A 19,575-nucleotide genomic window follows, 5' to 3' on the forward strand; every position below is an offset into this window, starting at 1 on the left:
TTTGGAATAATAGTTAAGCGGACGACAGTCTTCGACTAAGTTACATCGATGGACACAAAATATGCCAGGAATAAGTAAGTCGGGCGCCAACGCCATTACGATTCAATAGGCTTGTAGTCCATGAAAAAATCTGGCATGACCTTCAAATTGGGGTGAAAGTATTATGACATACATTGATCAATCACTATGAGGAAGAGCCGACAACATGACTGTGCATGTGTCCTCCACTTGCTCAGACAACAACAGGTCATTCTGGAGGGGTGAGCAACTTAAAGGATCTGAGCCTGATTTCTTTATGAGGCACAGTGGCTAATAGGATGATGAGGTTTTCGAGATCTGGTTCTGAGGCAAATTTCACTAACTGTTTGATACGAGGGAGGAACCCCAAGATTCGCCGAAATCAGGTCCAATGCCCTGCCCGTGACCACAGACTACAAGCCAAAAGTGAGATAATCCACATAGCCTGTCAACAAGATAGATGCTACCTTTCTGAACCAAAGTACGCGTTCTTGCACGGGCATTCCAGTCACCTCCAATCGAGTTTTGATGTGCAAGCGTTCATTGACAGGTACGGTGGATGATTTATCCCTAGGGTCCCCCGCAGAAGCACTATGACGCATCTTCATGAGTGTAACTTTCTGTATCTGAGCTAATTGCTTGGGGTCGGTGGGAGGCTTGACTGTGCGTCGGACAGCCAGGGGAGTATGTGAAGGTGGGTTGGAAAAATGGCGGGCGAGGATATCTTGAGCATCTTCCTTTTCATCGGACTCCTGCTTCTGCAGACCTGTACATGAATGCAAATCTGGATGACGATGACTAACCAGTTTGAGCTCCTTGTATGAACGATTCCAGAAAACATACTCGATACAAAATGACAGAAGGCATTTCGTGCACGCCGCAGATGAAGTTGGTTTCGTTTCGAGATTGACCTCTTGACTGATAACACTTTCAAGGCTCGGTTTCTTGCAATCTCCAAGAGCACATCTCCGGCGTTTCATGATGGGAGCGCGTTCCTCGGAAGGCCCACTGGCATCTAGTGACGCGCAAGTGTGCTTATCAAGGGAGATGTGGTACCTACAAAACACCTTGTTACAGTGACATTTGATTGGTAGGAAATCGACCTCATTGCAGGACGTTAGGTCGCAACGCAGTCCGACTGCATCAGGCTCCATAGGATATCAATTATATCGAATGACTTGGAATCACTGTGCAGTGTATGTAACGTCATTCAACAAAACTATTACGTAATTAAATTGATACATCTAACGTCAGGCAAGAGTAGCAAGCGCCCAGCTGCAGCAATCCTGTAACTTCTTCACCACCACCCGGACGCAAATTGTCATGAACATCATAGTGCGGTCTCCGTCCCAATTGTCGCTTAGTATTTGCTAATATTCACAAAGGAGACTTTGTTTGGAAAGACAGTTACGCCTGCTGAGCGATTGCGACAGCATCAGCGTGCATTGAACAAAGCACAACGAGAGCTTGACCGCGAACGGTCAAAGCTTGAGCAGAGCGAAAAGAAGCTTGTGGCAGACATCAAGAAAAGTGCCAAAGCTGGCCAAATGGTACCTTTCCTTCCCTCGTCGTGCATCAATTTCAATGTTCTCAGTAGAATGCGTGTAAAGTGATGGCGAAGGACCTCGTTCGCACCCGGCGCTATGTCCAGAAGTTTTACCAAATGAGGACACAACTACAAGCTGTTGGACTGAGGATACAGACTCTAAGAAGCAATCAACAAATGGCAGATGCCATGCGCGGAGCCACGAGGGTACGTTGCGATTCTTCACTTGTTCAACCCGCATCCTCATTGACGCCTTTTCCAGGCCATGGCTTCTATGAACAGGGGATTGAACCTCCCAGCCATCCAGAAGATCATGAATGAGTTTGAAAAGGAAAGCTCGATGATGGATATGAAGGAAGAAATGATGTCGGACGCTGTGGATGATGTTATGGAGGATGATGCTGAAGATGAAGAGGAAGAAGGTGATAAGATATTACGAGAGGTTCTTGACGAAATAGGTGTCAATCTTTCTCAGCAGGTGACTATGATGCCATCCCTATCTCATATATATTCATCCACTTTCGTTTGCAGCTCACGGATGCACCCACTGGTCTCGGTTCAATATCATCACCACTGACAGAACGCAGACCGGTGGCATTGGGGGAATCGATTGGGGGAAGTGGCTCTCCCAAAGGCGATGACACGGCAGGGGGTGGCCCGTCAGATGAAGATAGCCTCCAAGCAAGATTAGACGCTTTAAGACGAGGGTGAATTTCAACTCATACATCCCGCCCTTCGCTTTCACACATTCTCATCGACTGCCTAGCTATCTCATCACGGAATATATATCTGTTTTTCCTCGCGTGAATTTATACCTTCAATGCCACGACATTTTTTGCATCCTGTAAACTGAAAGACCAGGATATGCCTGATCCACTGTAGAACCCATCCACGTCTTCTTCCTAAAGAGCAGGTTGATGACCGAAATGACATTCGATTCGGAAATTTACTCACATTGTCCAGGTTCAGTAACGAACTGATCTGCTGCAAGCGCACAAACTTTTCCCGGATGTCTCCAAAAATCGTTTGAGACGAGAGATATGCCATTATTGATCGAAGGTCACGGTCGAAACGCACGGCACCCAGCTGTACTAACGTTACCTTCAAGATGATCACGGAGAAGTGTAACGCCTACCTCAGAGAAATGCAGCGTTAAGATATACTTCTCCCAGGGTCGGGCGATGACATCGAGTGCAAGCCCAAACAACATGCGATAGTTATTATCCGTGAAGGCATCCTGTACAAATATCAATATATGCACCAGATGTTGTGGCGGAAAGCTGACCTTGTAGCCATCGACCAATCCCTCCCACGTTTTAACAAACCGCTTCCGAACCACGTCATATTGTTCTGCAGCGTTATAAGAGTCTTCGTCGAGTACATATGATACGTCTTTAAACACGTCTGGAATTAATGTGCGCAACTTGGGTCTCATTAGCTGGTTAAAAAGCTGCTCCACGCCTGCCTGAAATCTAGTTCAGCAAAGTGATCCTCAGTGAGAATAAGCAAGTACATACTTTCAGCGTCGAACGGAATTTAGCTACAGATCCTGTTAAACTGGAAATTACCCTTTTCACGTGTGATTGTTCTGCATCCAGAAAAAGTTGAGTGATATTTTGGTGACCAAGAAGGTCCTTCGTCAATCGCTCCATGTGCGAAGAAGATAGATCAAGGTCATTGAGGAGAATCTTGTACACAATATGTCAGCGTAAAATCGTAGTTGACGGGAAGGTACTTACGATGAACGATGTACGACACTCTCGCTCAGATTTCTCCCCACGTCCGCCACCGCCGGTGTTCGCCGCCGTTCGATAAACATCATCAAGCTTCCGCTTGATGCCGCCAGCATAATCATGATCCATGAAGTCCTTCAAGAGATCAGTCATTCGCTCAATATGCTTGAGCGAGCCCGCAGACAGAACTCGCGAGTAGACTGTCTTGAGAATGTAGAATACATCGTCTGGCGTTGTAGTAGTGACGGGCGATTGCGAAAAGTCAGGAGACGATAATCGGTGAGCCTCCAAAATAGTTCAGTTCAAGGTTCTGATGTGTGCGAGAAAAAATACCTTGTCGATGATAATACGCATATACCATGTCTCCATCGGAACATAATAAGTCGCGAGAAGTTCGTCGAACTCTTGATGAGAGCGAGTAGATTCCACAAGTTGTAGTAGATCTGGTTGAATGCCAGAGCCCCAAGCGTTCAGATTATTGTCGATCTGTGACTGATACCCTTCATGATCGGAGGGAGTGACCCGGCCGCTCTGAGCATCTTCCTCGACATCTTCATCCTTGGCGTTGTAAGCGCATGTGTTTTGCATGGATGAGGGTACTCACCTGCAGTTGCTCCACAAGAAACTTGCGGAACAGGAACCATCGACCACTCATACCTGCAATTTCAGATAAGAGTTTGTCGATCTCGCGAGGGTCTAATTCATCGTCATCTTGTGATGAAACCTGGGATGATTGCTTGCGGGTAGGTGCGATGGAGAAGGAAGAGTTGGCCACATCTAGAAGCTACTGGGCACTAGTCTCGAAATCATCATCCGATCACATAAATTAGATACTTCACCTTTCTTTTTATTGACCTATCTTCTCTCCAGCTGTCCAATGTAAGCCGCACAACACGGTCGCATTCATCGAGTAAGCGTTTGATGACGGTCGTCATCTTACCTGCCCCATAATATTTGTCAACGACCGGTTGGTGGTGGTCAACTATCATGGCAACACTTTCGAGTAGCGCTGTAAGTGCAGTCACAAAGTATAAAGGTGAGGAGGCTAAGTGAGATGTAAGAATGTGAAAGTTGTTCGAGCCTGATTATAGCGTACTTTTGGCTGACGTTGGAGCCCTCACTCGCACAAGATCGACCACGAACGATCCATAGGCCTCGAGGCCTTCTGCCTCCCAACCAATTGTAGGAAAGAGTTTGAAATAACGAGTCGTAGCTGCAGCATCTCGCTCACGAGATGCCTCTTCGAAGTGACTCTTGAAAATGGATAAAAGTTGTTCTCGTGCAGCCTGCAGGGTCTGTGCTGGAGGCAAATGACTCTCAGCTGTAGGCTACTCAGGTTGGTGAGAGGAGTCTGGAATGTTTCGGATGGTTACTCACAACAACAGACTCTGCAAAGGGTCCTGAAATGATTGTAAAGGGCAAGGACATGGCGCGCGCACAACATCTGGCGGCCGACTCCCAGTCTTGGTTTTCGATGCAGGATTGTAATTGAGCAAGAGAGGACTGCGTGACAGCATCGGCTGAATCTAAATGTGGACGGACGACATTTGAAGACATACTTTCAGTTCCATGACTTGTCCGACCCGCTCAGCAGCCTCTCCAACGCGTCTCATTTCCTCATCAAGCGAACGTACACGTCCACCCACGCGTTCTGCTGTCTGCGCAGTAGCTGAGACCTTGATTGAGAAGTTCGCTGCTTCAATCTGAAGGTCATCAAGACGCGGAACGAGAACCTCTAACTGCTGGAGTGACTTGTCAATAGATTGACGATTTGAGAGAAGTTGTGTCAGGGAGTTTGAGAGTTCCGTTTCAGCAGATTGGTACCACGACAAGCATGATAGTATTTCATTTAGAGAAGTAAGAGTTCGTGGATCTTTTGGGGATTGAAAGTCGTCTGGTGCTGTATTGAGGATACTCTCGGACATTGGAGGTGACTGCTATTATGATCTAATATAATTGGATTATGTTGGACTGGGCCTGATGCAGTCACTACGTATCATAACATCATATTTCACTGACTGACTGACGCCGTGAACTGCTTCCTCCAATACTCGCAAGATGTCTCATGAAATTTCTGATGTGCTCACAAACGTTGCTCTCCCAAAAACTCAAGCGACCATAACTCTTCGAGTAATCAAATCCTTCGAATACCGCACGGAACGCAGTCTCGTCTTACACATGTTGAACCTGGAGATCACAACAGTTGGCGAGCTCAAGGATATGGCTCGGCGAGGTATGCCACTCTGTTTAGCATATCCCAACTTGTTCCATCCCTTCCTGCAGCTGTTCAGACTAGTTCAGGATGGAAGCCGTATCGGAACGTGCATCTAGGTTAGCATCACGGCCTCTGCCCTTCATAAGAGAATGTTCAAATTTTCTGGCACAGATACACTCAAGTTGTACACCAAAGCTCACGGTGCTAAGGTATGGTCCCCGAGTCGTACAATTCTGAGTATTGGCCTAAAACCCCTGTCAGACAACCAATCTGATCATCAATATGGACCACGACGACTGGATTTTCGATGATGACGCCCGCACCCTAGCTGAACTTGGTATTGGTGAGTCCTTGTGTAAGGATACAGGTCATCTGTTGACAGTCTCGCGCTAGAAAACGAGACAGAGATCAGCTTCTTTAATCGTGTAGCTTACAATGCCTTCAAGGAAAATCCCGAAGTACAATCTCCTCTCATCTTCATGAAGTCCTTCCTTCTCACTGCCGTCAAACTCAGATTCGATGGGACATTCCTCCGTAATGCGGAGAGCCAACCAAGAAGTGAAGAAGTGTTAATGAAATGAAAATGCGTATTAAATGTAACGAGTGTAACAAATGCGAGTCTCTAGCGCAACAGATATCATGCTAATCATGCTAATGGACATGCGCTAATCACTGATTTGCACATTGAACACGCGGCTCTCCTTCATGATCCTCGTCCATCGACTCATCTGACATAGCATTTGCCTTTGACCGCGCGTCAGGCTCATCCAGATCCACCTCCTCGAGATGAATATTCTTAGGGAACTTCTCGATCTCTGTTCGTGGTGGTAGTGCCCTCTCAAGCAAAGAGATGACGGCTGGATCGATATGTTCGGGGAAATTCACAGTGAACTTCACAAACAAATCTCCTGGCTCATGATGTCGCTGAGAGGGCATTCCCTGGCCGCGTATGACCTTGACAGCATCTGCCACAAGTATTAGCGTCATGTTTTACCACCGCGATCTTCATAAACGCTTACCATTCTTGACAACCTCACCAGGAACAAAGTTCACAATGAGGACACGATCGTCGAGGTGACGAATCCCAACTCGTCCACCGCCAAGGGCTGTCAGTAGATCGATCTCCAGTTCTGTTATGAGATTGGTATCTTGGCGTTTGAAGCGGTCGTGCGGTTTCTCTTCTATGACGATAACGACATCTCCTGAGTCGGCATTTGGCGACTGATCACTTTCTCCGCTGAACACAATCGTCTGGCCGCCCTTCATACCCTTGTCTATATGCACTTCCAAAATCTTCTTCTCGGGCATGACTTTCTTGCCTTTGCATTGCTGGCAGCGATCCTTTATATTGATCATCTCTCCCGTACCCGAACATTCCTCGCAGGCGGACTGTATCTGCTGGATCATGGGGCCCATCTGGCGTAACGTGACCTTGATGCCACGTCCATTGCATGAAGAACATGGTCGCACAGCGCCCTCTTTCCCACCGCGACCGTGGCACTTAGAGCAAAGTGCGTTGCGAGTAAGAGCAAGTTTGGTTGTCTTGCCCTTATAGAGATCCTCGAGCGTCACGTTTACGCGATGGACGAGGTCCTTAGTCTTGCGGGCAGCCTGCTGGCGATTGCCGCCGCCGCCAGCACCAAAGAATCCGCCGCCGCCGAACAATTGACTGAAAAGGTCCTAGGGATTCAAATCAGTCTGATGCCACCATCGATGTCGAGCAAAGCCTTACCTGGGGATCCATCCCACCCATTCCGCCCTGCTCGGAAAGACCAGCTTCACCTCGAGCATCATATATACTACGCTTTTGGGAGTCAGAAAGAATCTCGTATCTACAAAATGAGACAACAAAAATCTGTACATGTAATGTAAGACATACGCATGTGTAACTTCCTTGAAGAGTTCTGGGTCACCACCTTTGTCGGGGTGTAGTCTCAAGGCTCTGCGAAACGAGTCAATAACGTTCAGACTCGCCACGATTCTTATCTCACTTTTTCCTGTATGCCTTCTTCAATTCAGGCTCTGAAGCATCTACTGGGACTTCCAGGAGATCATAAAACTTCCTGCACTGAGTGTTAGCATACAAATTGGTTTGAATATCACTAGCCGCACGTTTCTTTGACCATGGCGGAGGAAGGATAATAAGACAGCGATGTGGTTGACACAGAAGTTGACGCTGTTCACTTTTCTAAGGATTCCACCCGCGCTCAAGAATCCTGTGGAACCTACCAGAATTTTCTCTAGCTGTGCCGGCCTCTCTCAAAATGGAAGCGGTCCTTTTTCGATCATATTTCACTGCCACCTTGCCAAGATTATCATCAGCTCACACAGCTTCGTAAACACAGCTCGATGAGTAGTACATCTGGACCCTCTAAAGTTCTTCTACTAAGGTTAAAGAATCACCAGTCATGTTTCAACAATCCCCCTTGTTTGAAAGATATTGTCGATTATTGAAAGACTACATAGCTACGTCGCCAGCATTGTTGCCCTATGCTCTTCATACCTTATCAAGCGCTCACGTCGGGATAGACATCAAAGCGACGCTGTTTTGTAACTGGTATTCCAGCTCTTACCTCGTGGAATGGTTCAGGATCTAAATCCCGTGTTAAATCAGCAACTTGTAAATAACGAGCATGATGTCAAATTCACCGATATCGACATGCAGAATCGTCTCGTTCTCATCAGCCTCCGCAAGTACACGGCCACTGATAGTTGTGTTAGTGCGATCAGTGTACGTTGAAGGATATGCCTTACTATGGGTCAACGACCATCGAGTGCCCCCACTATCATGATAGTTCAAATCTCTTGGTCGCACAATTACTGTAGCGGTTCACTTACTGAATGGTACCCAGCGGTCATATCCCGTGCTGGACTGCACATGGAAAAGAAAACCTGGTTATCATTGGCCCTGAAGGCTACGTCAGGAACTATTGAGCACAGTTGGACAACGCGCTACCGAGCTCGTTGAAGCAGTTCCCAATGCAAAGGTCCAGTGGTGAGGTTAAATGCCCCAGGATAAACCATAGCATGACAACCTTAAGAGTTTGTGTGTTTTTCGTTTTTCGTATAAATCAGGTAACCACGAACCTCGCCGTGCCGCAATCATCGCCAGTTCCGGGAACCTGACGTCGTAGCACAAACCGAGCCCAATACGTGCAAATTCTTAGGAGAGTTTCATCGAATGTGGTGCAAGCACGTTGAATGAGATTCGTACCAGTGTCGAAATAGTTCGCCGTTGTTCCTCCTGTCAACGTTTCGCTCTCCTGTAGGTACGATGAGATCCAGAAAAGACGCTAAAGCGAGAACTAGTAAAGGGTATACCTTGAATTTTATCTTCCCAGGGATATCGATGTCAAATAGGTGAACCTTGCGATGTGATGCAACAAGTGCACCTCCATCCACGTACATCAGTGTTGATTGGAAAGAGTTTCAGGGAACTTGACACCTGTCGGAGAATACACAGTGCAGGTGTTGTAGATGTTGTTCGTCTCCACATCTCTCTCGGGTATCGAACCTGTTAGACAAAATATAAACTTTCTATCCCTTTGCCACACATTTGAGCGAGGTATGACCTCCGATGAGCCAGATTCCCGCCTCCTTCGCAGCAGAAGACAGCATCTTGACACTTTCGCTTACACTCGCTTGAATATCATACTCCTTGCCAGCAGTGTAGCTAATGCTCTCGGCATACGCAGGGAAGTGAACAAAGCCGTACGGCGAGTTGAAACATTCCTGAAAAATGAGTTAGAGTTGGGTGAAACAAGATTAATTCCATACCGGCAATACAACAACTTGAGGCCTCTTGTCTGAATTGCTCTTTGCTGCCTTCATGATCATCTCGCGAGCATGGTGAAGGTTGGCTGCCTTGTCAGAGCCGATAGAACCAAGCTGGATAAGCGTGAGGGTGAATGGCTTGAAGACAGGAGGAGCGACTGAAGTCATTGTGCGGCAGGCAGAATGCTTGAGATTGTGGGATAACAGCAGTGCTCCGGATAAACGCAGGTTCGGAAACATACACAGCTAATTAAGTCTGTCGCTGGCTTCCTAGTATCTTATATCAATCACTACCGGGCCTCGGCCCGGTGTACCGTAAGACGGTCTCATCAGACTCTACACAGGTCGTTACTAACCTGTTAGATTCTGAAAGCCAGACTACTCCAATATCAATAACATCTTCAGGTTTGTGAGCTAAATTCCAGCTTGTGACTGGCATTGAAAGGAATTCGTTATTGACTACATATTTATCAGACTATCATGGCGACTTGTCCACCAGTGCTAGTGATGTATAATCCCGTCTGTGGAGATGGCACTGCCGAGACCTTTTTCAATGAGCATGTCTTTCCTCGTCTCGAGGAAGCGCATATACAAGTTACCCAAAAGATGGCAACAGGAGCCGCTGGACATGCGGGTACCATAGCGTTCGACTTTCTCGAACGATATGAGGGCAACGTGACAGTCATATTGGGCTCCGGCGATGGAACATTGCACGAAATCATCAACGCCCTCTCACTCGTGGCACAAAAGGGCGTACGCAAGAATGTTGTATCATCCTCAGTTCGTGTAGTTCTTGTCCCATGTGGGACGGCAAACGCTCTCTACTGCTCATTGTTCAAGCCAATCTCCGCGAATGAGGGCCCGGCATACAAGCTGAAGTCTCTGGAAGCATTCATCATGGGTTCGGATGTCGTTCCCCTCACACTGACTGTCACGACCCTATCTGCTCCACCGAGCTCAAAGCAGAGTTGTTCCAAGGTCGCTGTTTCAGCGGTAGTGACCTCTACTGCTTTGCACGCCTCTATCCTCCATGACTCCGAGAGTCTGAGGAAAGAACTGCCAGGCATTGAAAGATTCAAAGTTGCTGCGAGGAACAACATTACACAATGGTACAGCAGCCATGTCAAGCTGTTGCCTACGCCATCTGTTCAGGCTGTGGAGATATACGATCCAGACCAAAAGGCTTTCGTAATTCACAAGGATTCAGATGCTCATGGAATTGTGGATGTGCATGGTCCATTCGCATACTTTCTTTCTACTGTCAATGTCGATCGTTTGGAACCTGCTTTTAGAATCACCCCTCTTGCGTCCGACTTTGTTTCGTCTGAGGTCTCACTAGACCTTGTCATGGTTCGACCTCACCGTGATCCCACCTTTGTCATGGATACCATAGAAGCTCGAAATGCCTTTGCAGAGAAATCAGTCGCTGTGCTGACTGCAGCATACCAAGATGGGAACCACATCAACTTGAGATACAGTGACGATGGAAAGATCACCAACGAAGGGACAGGTCCCACTGTGATAGAATATATCCGGTGCAAAGGATGGGAATGGATACCTGTGAGTTTTCCCCGCCTGATCTTCATACGCCATCTGATAGTGAGTAGGATGAGGTCGATGAAAGGGCCCACCTTGTATGCTCAGATGGAGCCATATTCTCAATTGTGAAAGGCGGAAAGGCAGCATGCAGTGCAGCAGTACCAGCCGATGGTGCAGAATTTTCGGTATACGTCTAATGTGAAGCAAAGTTGTTACAATTTCAGGAGTATTTGGTTATTAAGTGAAGGAACAACTTACTGTCCGAGTCACACCGGAGCGCGTCTCGCACGATAGACAAGCTTCCTCAGGCCTCAGTTTTGTATTGTACGGAAATGAGGTTGACGATCGTTGCGTACGAATTCTCATCTACACGTCCGCCGGTTTTAGTACTGCGCTCCAACAGGTGCATCGCCCTCGACCCTATTAAACTAGATCTAGGCGGAGCGCACCGTGTGACTTGAACGTTCTGAACTCCAGTCTGATGGAAGCCCTTGATATACGTAGTACAGGACCATGCTCTTCGCGTAGAACACTGGGTCTGCTCCCGTCAGCCTTAAGCGCTTGAGCTTGCGGTTCAAGGCAGCAAATGCGTCAACAAGCTTGCTACGTGCCTTTGCCCTTCCCCTTCCCTTCGGATGCGGAACTTTGAATGAGAATGAATTGCTAGCGGGAACCGGTACTTTGAAGGACACCCGGGGTCCTCTTCGCAGGCCCATAAGCAAGTGATTACGGCAAGACCAGCACCGTGCACGACGGTCTGGCAGTATAAAACTTCTGTTTCATACTACATTTCATTTCCAGCTGTACTGTAAACCTTTGGCAGAAAGCGGATCCTCTTGAATCCATTCAGTGAGCATGGATAGCGGAGTAGTGAGAATCAATCATGGATCAGACGTCTTTGTTGTTCGCGCATGCTCTAATGACGATGGGGCGGACTTGTTGGCTATAGCAGGCGAGCATTCAGTGGAAGTTTTCCGTGTGGTGTGTGTGTTCCCAAGCCGTACGAGCTAGGCAGTTGATCATATCTTTTTCTCGTTAAGAGCCCACCCATTAGTGAAAGGGTAGCGTCTTTTCATGTTGGGAGACGCATAACAGCTCTAGCGTGGTCACCTCGATCCGTTTCACCTAGTTCAAGTGATGACTGGGTTATTGAGTAAGGCGATCCTAGACTCCTCACTGTCTGCAAAGTATGAAATTGACGCTGTCTCAGAATTACTGCTGCTGCTTCAGACTTCAGTCTTCACCTACTCACAAAGTCTTCAACATCTTCCGAGAACACGTTCGCGTTTGGTGGTGGCCTCAGCGGACACCACGGCAAAGTCAATGATATGTGCTTTTGTGGAGGACGTGATCAAGACAATGCAAGATATGTCGCGACGGTGGCAGGTGCATCACTCGTTCAAATTGCGTAATGAGGATACTAACACTGAAATCTTGCGCCCAGATGACAAAATGCTGATGGTTTGGGATCTACATCCAGCACTGGATATTTCTTCTGGAATCCCTTCTCCAGAGAGGTCACTGGGTACCGACGCGTCGCCGTCGCCCCATCCCCGTCCTCAACCAACTTCATATGTGATTTCGTTTCCCCACCCCCTTGTTACTGTAAATTGCCACCAATCCAGCAGCAAAGAATTTCTCGTATCAGACTCCCGAGGTTCCATCTTCTTGACGGACTGGAGGTCTGATCCAGAGCAAAGTGAGCAGGGGAGCTGGAGGCATTCCAGTGTTATCGAGCTCGTTGAACCACACGGGCTGTCCAAGTCATTGATGGGTATTTCATCACAGTGGACGGGATTTGCAGCTTGGCGTCAAGATAACATTGACATGTCGGTGCACAATTGATTCTGAGTTCGACTTCCAGCTGACTTTACGTGTCATTTAGCGTAGGGGCAACTTACGGCTCCCGCTTCTCCATATGGGACTTGTCCAAGTCCCATGGTGGAAAACCTTTACAAACAGGTATAAGTTTTCCTGAAGGTGGTCACCAATTCCGGTACGCCTTTGGCTCTATTGTTTTTAACTATCGAGACCCTCACATTGGCCTACAAGGTGGTGCCCGACGAGTCCGGATTATTTCGCTGTTGCGTCCCAGTGCGCAACCAAAGGAGCGGTTATTCATATTCACGATATGAATTATGTTCATGCACAGCCTCATGTTATTAACATTGCTCCGCGCCCCCATCGCGTCCGGGATTTCGATTTTATGGCTAGGAGGGGTAATCCAGTGCTTGCGGTTGCATACGGTGTAGAAGTCGTTGTTTTTCCCATTGGTGTTGAGTGAGATGTCTAGAGAACTAACCATGATGAAGTCATTCATAAACCAATACTACTGTTGTACTGAGGCGCTGCCAGAAAATTCCGTGTATGAAGATAAGTGCAAGACAAGCAACGCTCCTATCAACTGGTTCCAAAACCATTTGGGCCGATAGGTGCTATGTGTACGTATGGATGGTGGGAATAAGAAGTAGATGTGTCTCCGTAGGCAATGTTGCGGAAACCGTCGTTGGCGGGTACGGTGTTACCGTTCTCTCCAAAACCAAGCTCGACTAACATACTGCGGTAGTAATGAAAGTCGGTTTCTGAGACATGCCCGAGGTTGTAACCTGAGAATTGACCTGAAGGGCCATACGAGCCAGAACCACGACTTAACGCATCAGTATAGTTCGGTCCTCCACAAGGTGCGTTTTGGCCATTCATATCAGAATTCTGCGTCGGATACGCAGAATATGACAGTAAAGAAGAGGATGATGGACATGCAAATTGCTCAGGTGGGCATGGAGCAGTCGGTGTATATGGACCTACGAATGAATAATGAACTGTCAACATATACATTGCATAGCGTGAAGACGATTTACTTTGGATGTTTGGGTCAATGGGGATGTCTTTTTGAGCGTTTTGTCGAGCCCGCTCTATATCATTGCGAACAAGACTCCACAGAAACCGAGCGTGGTAGGCAGCTGATGTTGAGGTGGGCGAAAGGTGAGAAGCTTCTTGATATGCATCGGCCGTTTTCGTGATCGCAGTATGAATCTGATGAGCTGCACCCTCCGGCAATTCTGATTGCAGGTCTGTGTGAGTATTAGAGCTCCGGAGTAGCTAAGGCCAACACATCAACTTTACTTAGATTTGGAGGCAGGGCATTTATTACCTTCAGCAGAAATATGGCAGAGTATGCAGTCATAACGGAGGTTGTCTCTTGTCCGTAGCGCTAGATAAAGTGTCAAATAGTAGGAATTGCACTAAAGCAAGACTTACCAAAACACCAAATTCCCTGAAGTCTTTAGATGCGATTCCCAGCACATTTAATGCATTTTCAAAACACGCAGATAAGGCGCGAACATGACTATTCGTGCGGTTTGCCTGAGAGAGACAGTATAGGAACGATGGGTCAAAACAAAATTGCGGACTTACAGGTGGGACACTGGATTGAACACCAAAACTATTCAAGAAAAGGCTCGAATAGAGGCAAAAGAGATTGGTAAAGGAAAAGTGGAAAGACTCTCCGTTAGCTATCAGCAAGATATGAGGTCATGCATCAGAATATGAGATGTCGTGTTCGTCACCTTTTCTCATCTCATGGTCCCAGGTACTGGTCCACAGTGCAAGCTTCGCGTTGCAGTTTTTCAGCACCATATCGATATTGACTTGACTGTTTCCACCGTCCGAAAGACTCCGATTGGTGTGGAACATGTCTGTAGCCTCGGTCTAATACCATTGGATTCTGTCACACAGGTGTTGAGAGAAAAGTCTCACCGCTATACGACGGAGTTGTGCGAAAGCAGAAACGATGACATCTTCGCATCGAATGGGGGTCCCACCCTGCTCATGCCAGGTGTCAGAGTGCCTTATGAAGTCATCCTGTAGTGTGTGTGAACCGTCATATCTTGGGAAAATAGAAAATATTTACTTCAGGGAGCATCCAATGCCGACCTGTCTGCATGCTAAGACTCCGGTCATGTACAAAGAGGACGAGGTATGTCCTCTCTCGGTTTCGCCTTTCACGAAGCTGGAACTCTGTTTCGTGAGCAGGAGGTTTTGCATGATATCGGTTGAGGCCAAGTTCCACAGCCATCCGACACGCCTGAACAAAATCAGACAATAATTCGAGATTGATGAACCCTGAAGCACTCACATATCCAATATACATCCATGTCCGCTTCGATGAAATTAAGCTTAAGTAAGTTGAGACGAGCCCAAAACACACTCACGTTGTCCTCTTGTTCTCTCCAATAAGTGAGACATGAAAATGCTTGGATCACTTCTACTCGTTTCCAACCTTCTGCGAATGCCCGGACCGCAAGTTCGTTAGCAAGCCTCAGGCATTCCTTGTATAAGCTTGGTTCGAAGAATTTGCAGCCAGCCATTATCAAGGTAGTAAATAACAAAGGGCATTTAGACCGCACATAGGCAACAGAATGCAGAGCTGGATCGAAAAGATTTATAAATGGATTCAGTCGAAGGAAGATTGCATCAAAGAGGATCTTTGCTTTGTTTTCGTTGATTAAGCCGGCTGAGATTGGATCGTTATAGCCGATCGGGAGAGGCGCCGGGCGCAATGACTGGGGGAGGTAAGGATTTCGAGGCACATGAAGCATTGGCGACTTGTGTTCTGGGTTGAGGATAGTCCTGAAAAAGGAGTTTTCCCTTCTGATTAATTTGGCAGGAAATTTCTCATCACTCCTTTCCCCGTCCTCTTCCTCCTCTGGATCAACAGTACGTGAACTGACGCTTGAAGCCGCATATCCGTCTATAATGATATGTTTGAGTTACAGTTTGTACTCTTGGCACGAAATAAATTTACCAGTGGAACCATAAGCATCAGAGGACTGGAGTCCGCCAAATTGAGTATTATCTGCTTGAGGAGTACGAGGGTCGGCAGGGAATACTGTCGACAATGATGAATCGCTTTGCTTGAGTTTCGCTGTGTTCAATCCTTTCTCTAAGCGTCGGAGCATTTTAGACGCTTCGGATAGCCTTGGGGACATTGTGAGAGGCGATAGGCAAAGCAAGAGAAACGATCTGACTTTGATCCAGGTTTTCGCCCTCTGCGATGCTTCTCAAAGACACATCTTATAGAAAAAGGGTTAACGTCTTGGCAGGCTATCGCAACAATTCACTACTTACTCCACACCTGTTCTTGTGCACCTTTGACAAGACTTGAGACCATCCTCTGCCCCAACGCATTTCATCTATCAGGGATTCAGATGTGATTTCTTTCTCTTGATCTGTCGACCACTCACCTTCGCTGCCCGACAAACAGTGCATGCTCTTGGATTGCGCACGATAGGCGCTTTTGAGCTGGAGTGAGGCTTGGTAAACATTCTTGATTGACCAGATTGCCGTCATAGAATGTCTTACGCTGCCCTTGATTGCTCGTCCACAAACTCTGAAGTGCCTTGCATTCCCACTTGAAGTCGATACGGTTATCAACGTCAACGGTGACTCGGCGTCTCTTTATCGACCGGGGAAGGCCGGTTAATTTAGACTGAAATTAAAGTGTAGAGGTGTTAAAATAATAGTAAGGAGGACGAGGAGAGACTTCCACAGACAATAGAGGGGAGGACGACGAATAGAGGTAGGAGGATGAACAATTGGAAGTAGTAATACGCTGCGATATCGATGAGGCGGAGAGAGATGGGGAAGGGCACAGTCGCAGTGGGATCTGTTGCAAATAAAGCCGGGCGGCAGAAAGAAGTCGAATTGCCGAACGCGGCAATCATAAAAATATCCGATTATTATACCAAACAACAAAATACAGAACAAACCTCATAATTAATTGAAGACTTGGACTACGATAATTAGTTTAGTAGAGTGATCTACTATGTTCGAGCATGTAATGAGCTGTCCTTATAGATGAATTACACTGTGATATTTGACGGTTGAATCTGCTGTACTCACGGGTATCTAGGCGTTATCCTCGTGTATCGCCTTATCCCAACATCCGAGAAGGGAGGGAACAAATAGTTCAATGAACGCAGGTTGCCGAGCTTAGGTACAGGTACGCTCCCTCCGGACTATTGGTTATTTTTGGTTGACCGAAATTAAACGTTACACCATGTAGTCACCTTGCGGTAGTACTGTGTCGTGATTTTGAATAACATTTAGGTCTTAGGGATATCAGGCCGAGACAACGTGCATGTCTATTTAATTGAATAGACACTAGCACCAAACGAGCAAGGTGACCAACGCAACTCCAACACGACTGTACAGCGGCTGAATTCAAACTCCGACTCGCGAAGTTATTTTCATACTTCCCGTTGAGTCCGATACTTATTGCGGGGTTGGGGAGGCTTGCGTCTCACCGCTTTTCCGAAATAACTTGATTGATTTCGACTCTAGATTACATAAATAACTTGTTTTTCGTGAGCCTTCAGCGCAGCCGCGACCGAACCGTACAGGCATGGGTATGTGTTCTGACGGGTTCCGGCCACGCACTAAAAATATAGTATGTCATTCCCAAGTGCTATCTCCCCAGGTACAACTACTCCAGCTGAGTGAGTACTGAGCGTTTGATGTGCGCGCAAAACACGACTTCAAAGGCCTTGCAAATACTAGATTAGACTGGCTGCCGACTCCGGTATACTGTTTGGTTGAAAGTGTCGTGAGCGTTTTTCCATGCCCTGCCATTTCACCAGAGTCTTCGACTCAGGATCACGCTACATTACATGGCACAGCGCAAAGAGTGTTATCAGCATTCTTACTGCGTAGGTCAAAGTTGACGCGGATGATCTCGAATGACAATCACGAATATGTGGAGTTACGACTGCTTATGGATACACCTCGTGCCTAACACGTTCTTGCATCTATTCTTCGCGAACGTCACCTTACGTGGATGAGCCCTTTGTGGTACCTTGCCTACGGCGTATACAAGGACGGTATGCTCAGTCGATAGCAATCCTCGGTTCCCTTCGTCATGCCCCCACTCACTGGCAATGTTAACGTGGCTATTCGCCTTATTGGCGAGGTAACAAGTTCAACGAATTCTAGCACAGCAACGCCTAGCTCAAATGCTACAAGAATCTCCATCCCAGCAATCGTCGGCGGTACTGCCGCGGGGATTGCGCTTGCGGTGGCAGTGGTAGTTGGATGGAAATGGTGGTCATTGATCGTCAGACATTCCGACAAAAAGTGCCGCTCGCGAAGGGTATGGTCTATGTAATTCTTGACTTTATGATATCTTTGTCATTCATCGTGCTCAATAGCAAAATGTTCTCAGGAGACATGACCGAACCACTCCAAACAAATCAAACGAGGCAGGTGGCCCCTCGAGCAGTTCCGACAGTACTGGGTGCTCAGACGCGAAGAAGAGTCTTGCAGATTCATCACCAAACACAATGGGTGCTATATCACCTCCTCCAACTCCCATTCAGCATTCCTTGCGCATGGCTGCACCGTTGCCACTACCCCCAATAAAACCCCCACGGAATCCAGCTCGCGCTCTGAGACGTCCTTCAGCCCAATTCAAAGAGAGCCTCGCGCGTGGAAGCAGGTCATCATTTGCCTGGGCTTCCAACAGGTTGTCTCATAAATCAAGCATCAGCACTGCTTCAATGTATTCTACCCAGACTTACGAGGAGCAACAAGTGCGCGTGCCCGCAGCTGTCATAACAGCAGCTTTAGGTGGCACTAGACACCTTTCAAGACTTGGTCATAGCTCCGACCCCTACACCATCGGTGAAGAGCAGACAGAGTTGCCAGTAGTTCCTAGCTCGAGCCTGCGGCCTTCTGCGCATGTCGATCCAAACATTGCCCAATTACATCGAGTCTCAAATATCAGTGCTGGGTCATTGTGCCTGCAGCAGGAGATACAAACAGCTGATTCAATTGGAGTAGCATATGGGGGTGAAGAGTCGTGATAGACTATGAAAAGCTTGGTGCTGGGAAGCCTTTGGACTATGGAATCAATACTACTAGCCATAAAATAGGATTTACACACTACTAGTCTATGAAACAAACACGTCATGGACCATGATAGAAGTGTGGTGAATCTTGGCTCTTGACGGTACCTATCTAAGAGAAGCGAGATGTTGCTGGCAGGTGCATACAGGACAGTGAGTTGAGAACCGAATGTCAGAATTAGTTTGCCTACCGATTCTGCTTGAGCTACACTAGCGTTAAACTCCCTCACTTCTCGCCAGCAGTCCAATGGCGCGGTAGGATTTTGTCTATGGGAGCGACAAATAAGTTATCTCCAGACAGGATAAACAAGTGACATAGGCTCACCTATAGCATAACACCACTGCTTCGCCGCTTTCCTTGACCGCTGGATAATCGCTGAGCTGTCTCCTGGTCTGGAATCTGTCCACCTTGGTACGAATCTCTTCAAGATCCCCCATCAATGTCATACTATTCTTGACATCGCCCTCGGCGACCTCTCCGCCTGCTGAGGACTTCTCCCGGTCAATGTTCTCCCTTTCAAGAGCGAGTTCAATTTCCCTCTGCACACTTTCCTCTTCCGCTCGTAGATGCTGCAGCTCCGCCTGTATGCGAGCACGTACGTGGGCATCAAGTGTGGATTGCCGTTCTGGCGAGGTGTCGGGTGATATTGAGCGATCTGAAAGGTGGTTCACAACATCCTGCGAGAACTTGATATTTGCACACAACTTCAGAAGACTAGCCTTTAGGATAGGAAGAAGACCAAACCTGTATGGGCGTCTCGTTGTAAAAGACCTTTTCTTCTGTGTCCGCTTTGGACTGGCCAGCGCCCATGATTGACAAGGATTTCAGTAATAAATATTAGCGTTTAA

General features: G+C 47.4%; 11 protein-coding genes across 11 annotated transcripts; 5 read left to right on the plus strand and 6 right to left on the minus strand.

Moving 5' to 3' along the window:
* Positions 1-3: 3 nt before the first annotated feature.
* Positions 4-1,223, minus strand: F5891DRAFT_1104844 (uncharacterized protein). The gene is made up of 4 exons (XM_041363638.1): positions 862-1,223; positions 486-816; positions 363-431; positions 4-309 (listed from the first exon to the last, which is right to left on the minus strand). The coding sequence occupies exons 1-4, from the start codon at positions 1,170-1,172 to the stop codon at positions 178-180; spliced, it is 843 nt and encodes a 280-aa protein (XP_041229555.1). The 5' UTR covers positions 1,173-1,223; the 3' UTR covers positions 4-177.
* A 118-nt stretch (positions 1,224-1,341) lies between these two features.
* F5891DRAFT_1184925 (vacuolar sorting protein DID4) lies at positions 1,342-2,275 on the plus strand (the record flags this gene model as incomplete). Its single annotated transcript, XM_041366497.1, has 5 exons — positions 1,342-1,353; positions 1,404-1,568; positions 1,616-1,771; positions 1,827-2,042; positions 2,096-2,275. 5 exons carry the CDS (start codon positions 1,342-1,344, stop codon positions 2,273-2,275), a joined length of 729 nt encoding a protein of 242 aa, XP_041229556.1.
* On the minus strand, positions 2,079-5,279 carry F5891DRAFT_62567 (COG4-domain-containing protein). Its single transcript, XM_041372522.1, has 12 exons — positions 4,857-5,279; positions 4,675-4,800; positions 4,394-4,625; positions 4,137-4,342; positions 3,902-4,081; positions 3,631-3,855; positions 3,304-3,582; positions 3,082-3,252; positions 2,850-3,029; positions 2,700-2,801; positions 2,519-2,650; positions 2,079-2,466 (listed from the first exon to the last, which is right to left on the minus strand). The coding sequence occupies exons 1-12, from the start codon at positions 5,220-5,222 to the stop codon at positions 2,374-2,376; spliced, it is 2,292 nt and encodes a 763-aa protein (XP_041229557.1). The 5' UTR covers positions 5,223-5,279; the 3' UTR covers positions 2,079-2,373.
* F5891DRAFT_1104849 (uncharacterized protein) lies at positions 5,264-6,076 on the plus strand. Its single transcript, XM_041363639.1, has 6 exons — positions 5,264-5,530; positions 5,581-5,628; positions 5,684-5,721; positions 5,774-5,855; positions 5,906-5,970; positions 6,027-6,076. Exons 1-6 carry the CDS (start codon positions 5,356-5,358, stop codon positions 6,048-6,050), a joined length of 432 nt encoding a protein of 143 aa, XP_041229558.1. The 5' UTR covers positions 5,264-5,355; the 3' UTR covers positions 6,051-6,076.
* Positions 6,077-7,765, minus strand: F5891DRAFT_1016126 (uncharacterized protein). Its single transcript, XM_041360923.1, has 6 exons — positions 7,625-7,765; positions 7,504-7,575; positions 7,392-7,454; positions 7,245-7,344; positions 6,532-7,192; positions 6,077-6,477 (listed from the first exon to the last, which is right to left on the minus strand). The coding sequence occupies exons 1-6, from the start codon at positions 7,636-7,638 to the stop codon at positions 6,182-6,184; spliced, it is 1,206 nt and encodes a 401-aa protein (XP_041229559.1). The 5' UTR covers positions 7,639-7,765; the 3' UTR covers positions 6,077-6,181.
* Positions 7,766-7,797: 32 nt separating this feature from the next.
* F5891DRAFT_1016128 (carbon-nitrogen hydrolase) lies at positions 7,798-9,524 on the minus strand. Its single transcript, XM_041360924.1, has 11 exons — positions 9,290-9,524; positions 9,085-9,244; positions 8,958-9,026; positions 8,834-8,904; positions 8,727-8,775; positions 8,600-8,674; positions 8,469-8,547; positions 8,351-8,420; positions 8,267-8,295; positions 8,162-8,217; positions 7,798-8,105 (listed from the first exon to the last, which is right to left on the minus strand). Exons 1-11 carry the CDS (start codon positions 9,452-9,454, stop codon positions 8,020-8,022), a joined length of 909 nt encoding a protein of 302 aa, XP_041229560.1. The 5' UTR covers positions 9,455-9,524; the 3' UTR covers positions 7,798-8,019.
* A 56-nt stretch (positions 9,525-9,580) lies between these two features.
* F5891DRAFT_1016147 (ATP-NAD kinase-like domain-containing protein) lies at positions 9,581-11,498 on the plus strand. Its single transcript, XM_041360925.1, has 3 exons — positions 9,581-9,691; positions 9,761-10,846; positions 10,894-11,498. The coding sequence occupies exons 2-3, from the start codon at positions 9,767-9,769 to the stop codon at positions 11,020-11,022; spliced, it is 1,209 nt and encodes a 402-aa protein (XP_041229561.1). The 5' UTR covers positions 9,581-9,691; positions 9,761-9,766; the 3' UTR covers positions 11,023-11,498.
* Positions 11,499-11,511: 13 nt separating this feature from the next.
* On the plus strand, positions 11,512-13,203 carry F5891DRAFT_62915 (WD40-repeat-containing domain protein). The gene is made up of 6 exons (XM_041372545.1): positions 11,512-11,806; positions 11,866-11,978; positions 12,036-12,211; positions 12,270-12,654; positions 12,711-12,821; positions 12,878-13,203. Exons 1-6 carry the CDS (start codon positions 11,681-11,683, stop codon positions 13,107-13,109), a joined length of 1,143 nt encoding a protein of 380 aa, XP_041229562.1. The 5' UTR covers positions 11,512-11,680; the 3' UTR covers positions 13,110-13,203.
* Positions 13,204-13,907: 704 nt separating this feature from the next.
* On the minus strand, positions 13,908-16,149 carry F5891DRAFT_946151 (fungal-specific transcription factor domain-containing protein; the record flags this gene model as incomplete). The annotated part of the gene is made up of 12 exons (XM_041374659.1): positions 13,908-14,036; positions 14,084-14,188; positions 14,240-14,337; positions 14,392-14,533; positions 14,582-14,686; positions 14,736-14,909; positions 14,961-14,984; positions 15,037-15,575; positions 15,630-15,802; positions 15,853-15,897; positions 15,953-16,017; positions 16,069-16,149. The coding sequence occupies 12 exons, from the start codon at positions 16,147-16,149 to the stop codon at positions 13,908-13,910; spliced, it is 1,680 nt and encodes a 559-aa protein (XP_041229563.1).
* Positions 16,150-17,517: 1,368 nt separating this feature from the next.
* Positions 17,518-18,838, plus strand: F5891DRAFT_63020 (uncharacterized protein). The gene is made up of 2 exons (XM_041372554.1): positions 17,518-17,972; positions 18,031-18,838. Exons 1-2 carry the CDS (start codon positions 17,742-17,744, stop codon positions 18,682-18,684), a joined length of 885 nt encoding a protein of 294 aa, XP_041229564.1. The 5' UTR covers positions 17,518-17,741; the 3' UTR covers positions 18,685-18,838.
* Positions 18,760-19,570, minus strand: F5891DRAFT_63000 (uncharacterized protein). The gene is made up of 4 exons (XM_041372553.1): positions 19,472-19,570; positions 19,052-19,413; positions 18,918-18,993; positions 18,760-18,858 (listed from the first exon to the last, which is right to left on the minus strand). The coding sequence occupies exons 1-4, from the start codon at positions 19,535-19,537 to the stop codon at positions 18,835-18,837; spliced, it is 528 nt and encodes a 175-aa protein (XP_041229565.1). The 5' UTR covers positions 19,538-19,570; the 3' UTR covers positions 18,760-18,834.
* Between the last annotated feature and the right edge of the window lie 5 nt (positions 19,571-19,575).

This window comes from Suillus fuscotomentosus (genome assembly GCF_016647785.1).
Source record: "Suillus fuscotomentosus strain FC203 chromosome Unknown F5891scaffold_11, whole genome shotgun sequence".
Lineage (NCBI taxonomy): Eukaryota > Fungi > Basidiomycota > Agaricomycetes > Boletales > Suillaceae > Suillus > Suillus fuscotomentosus.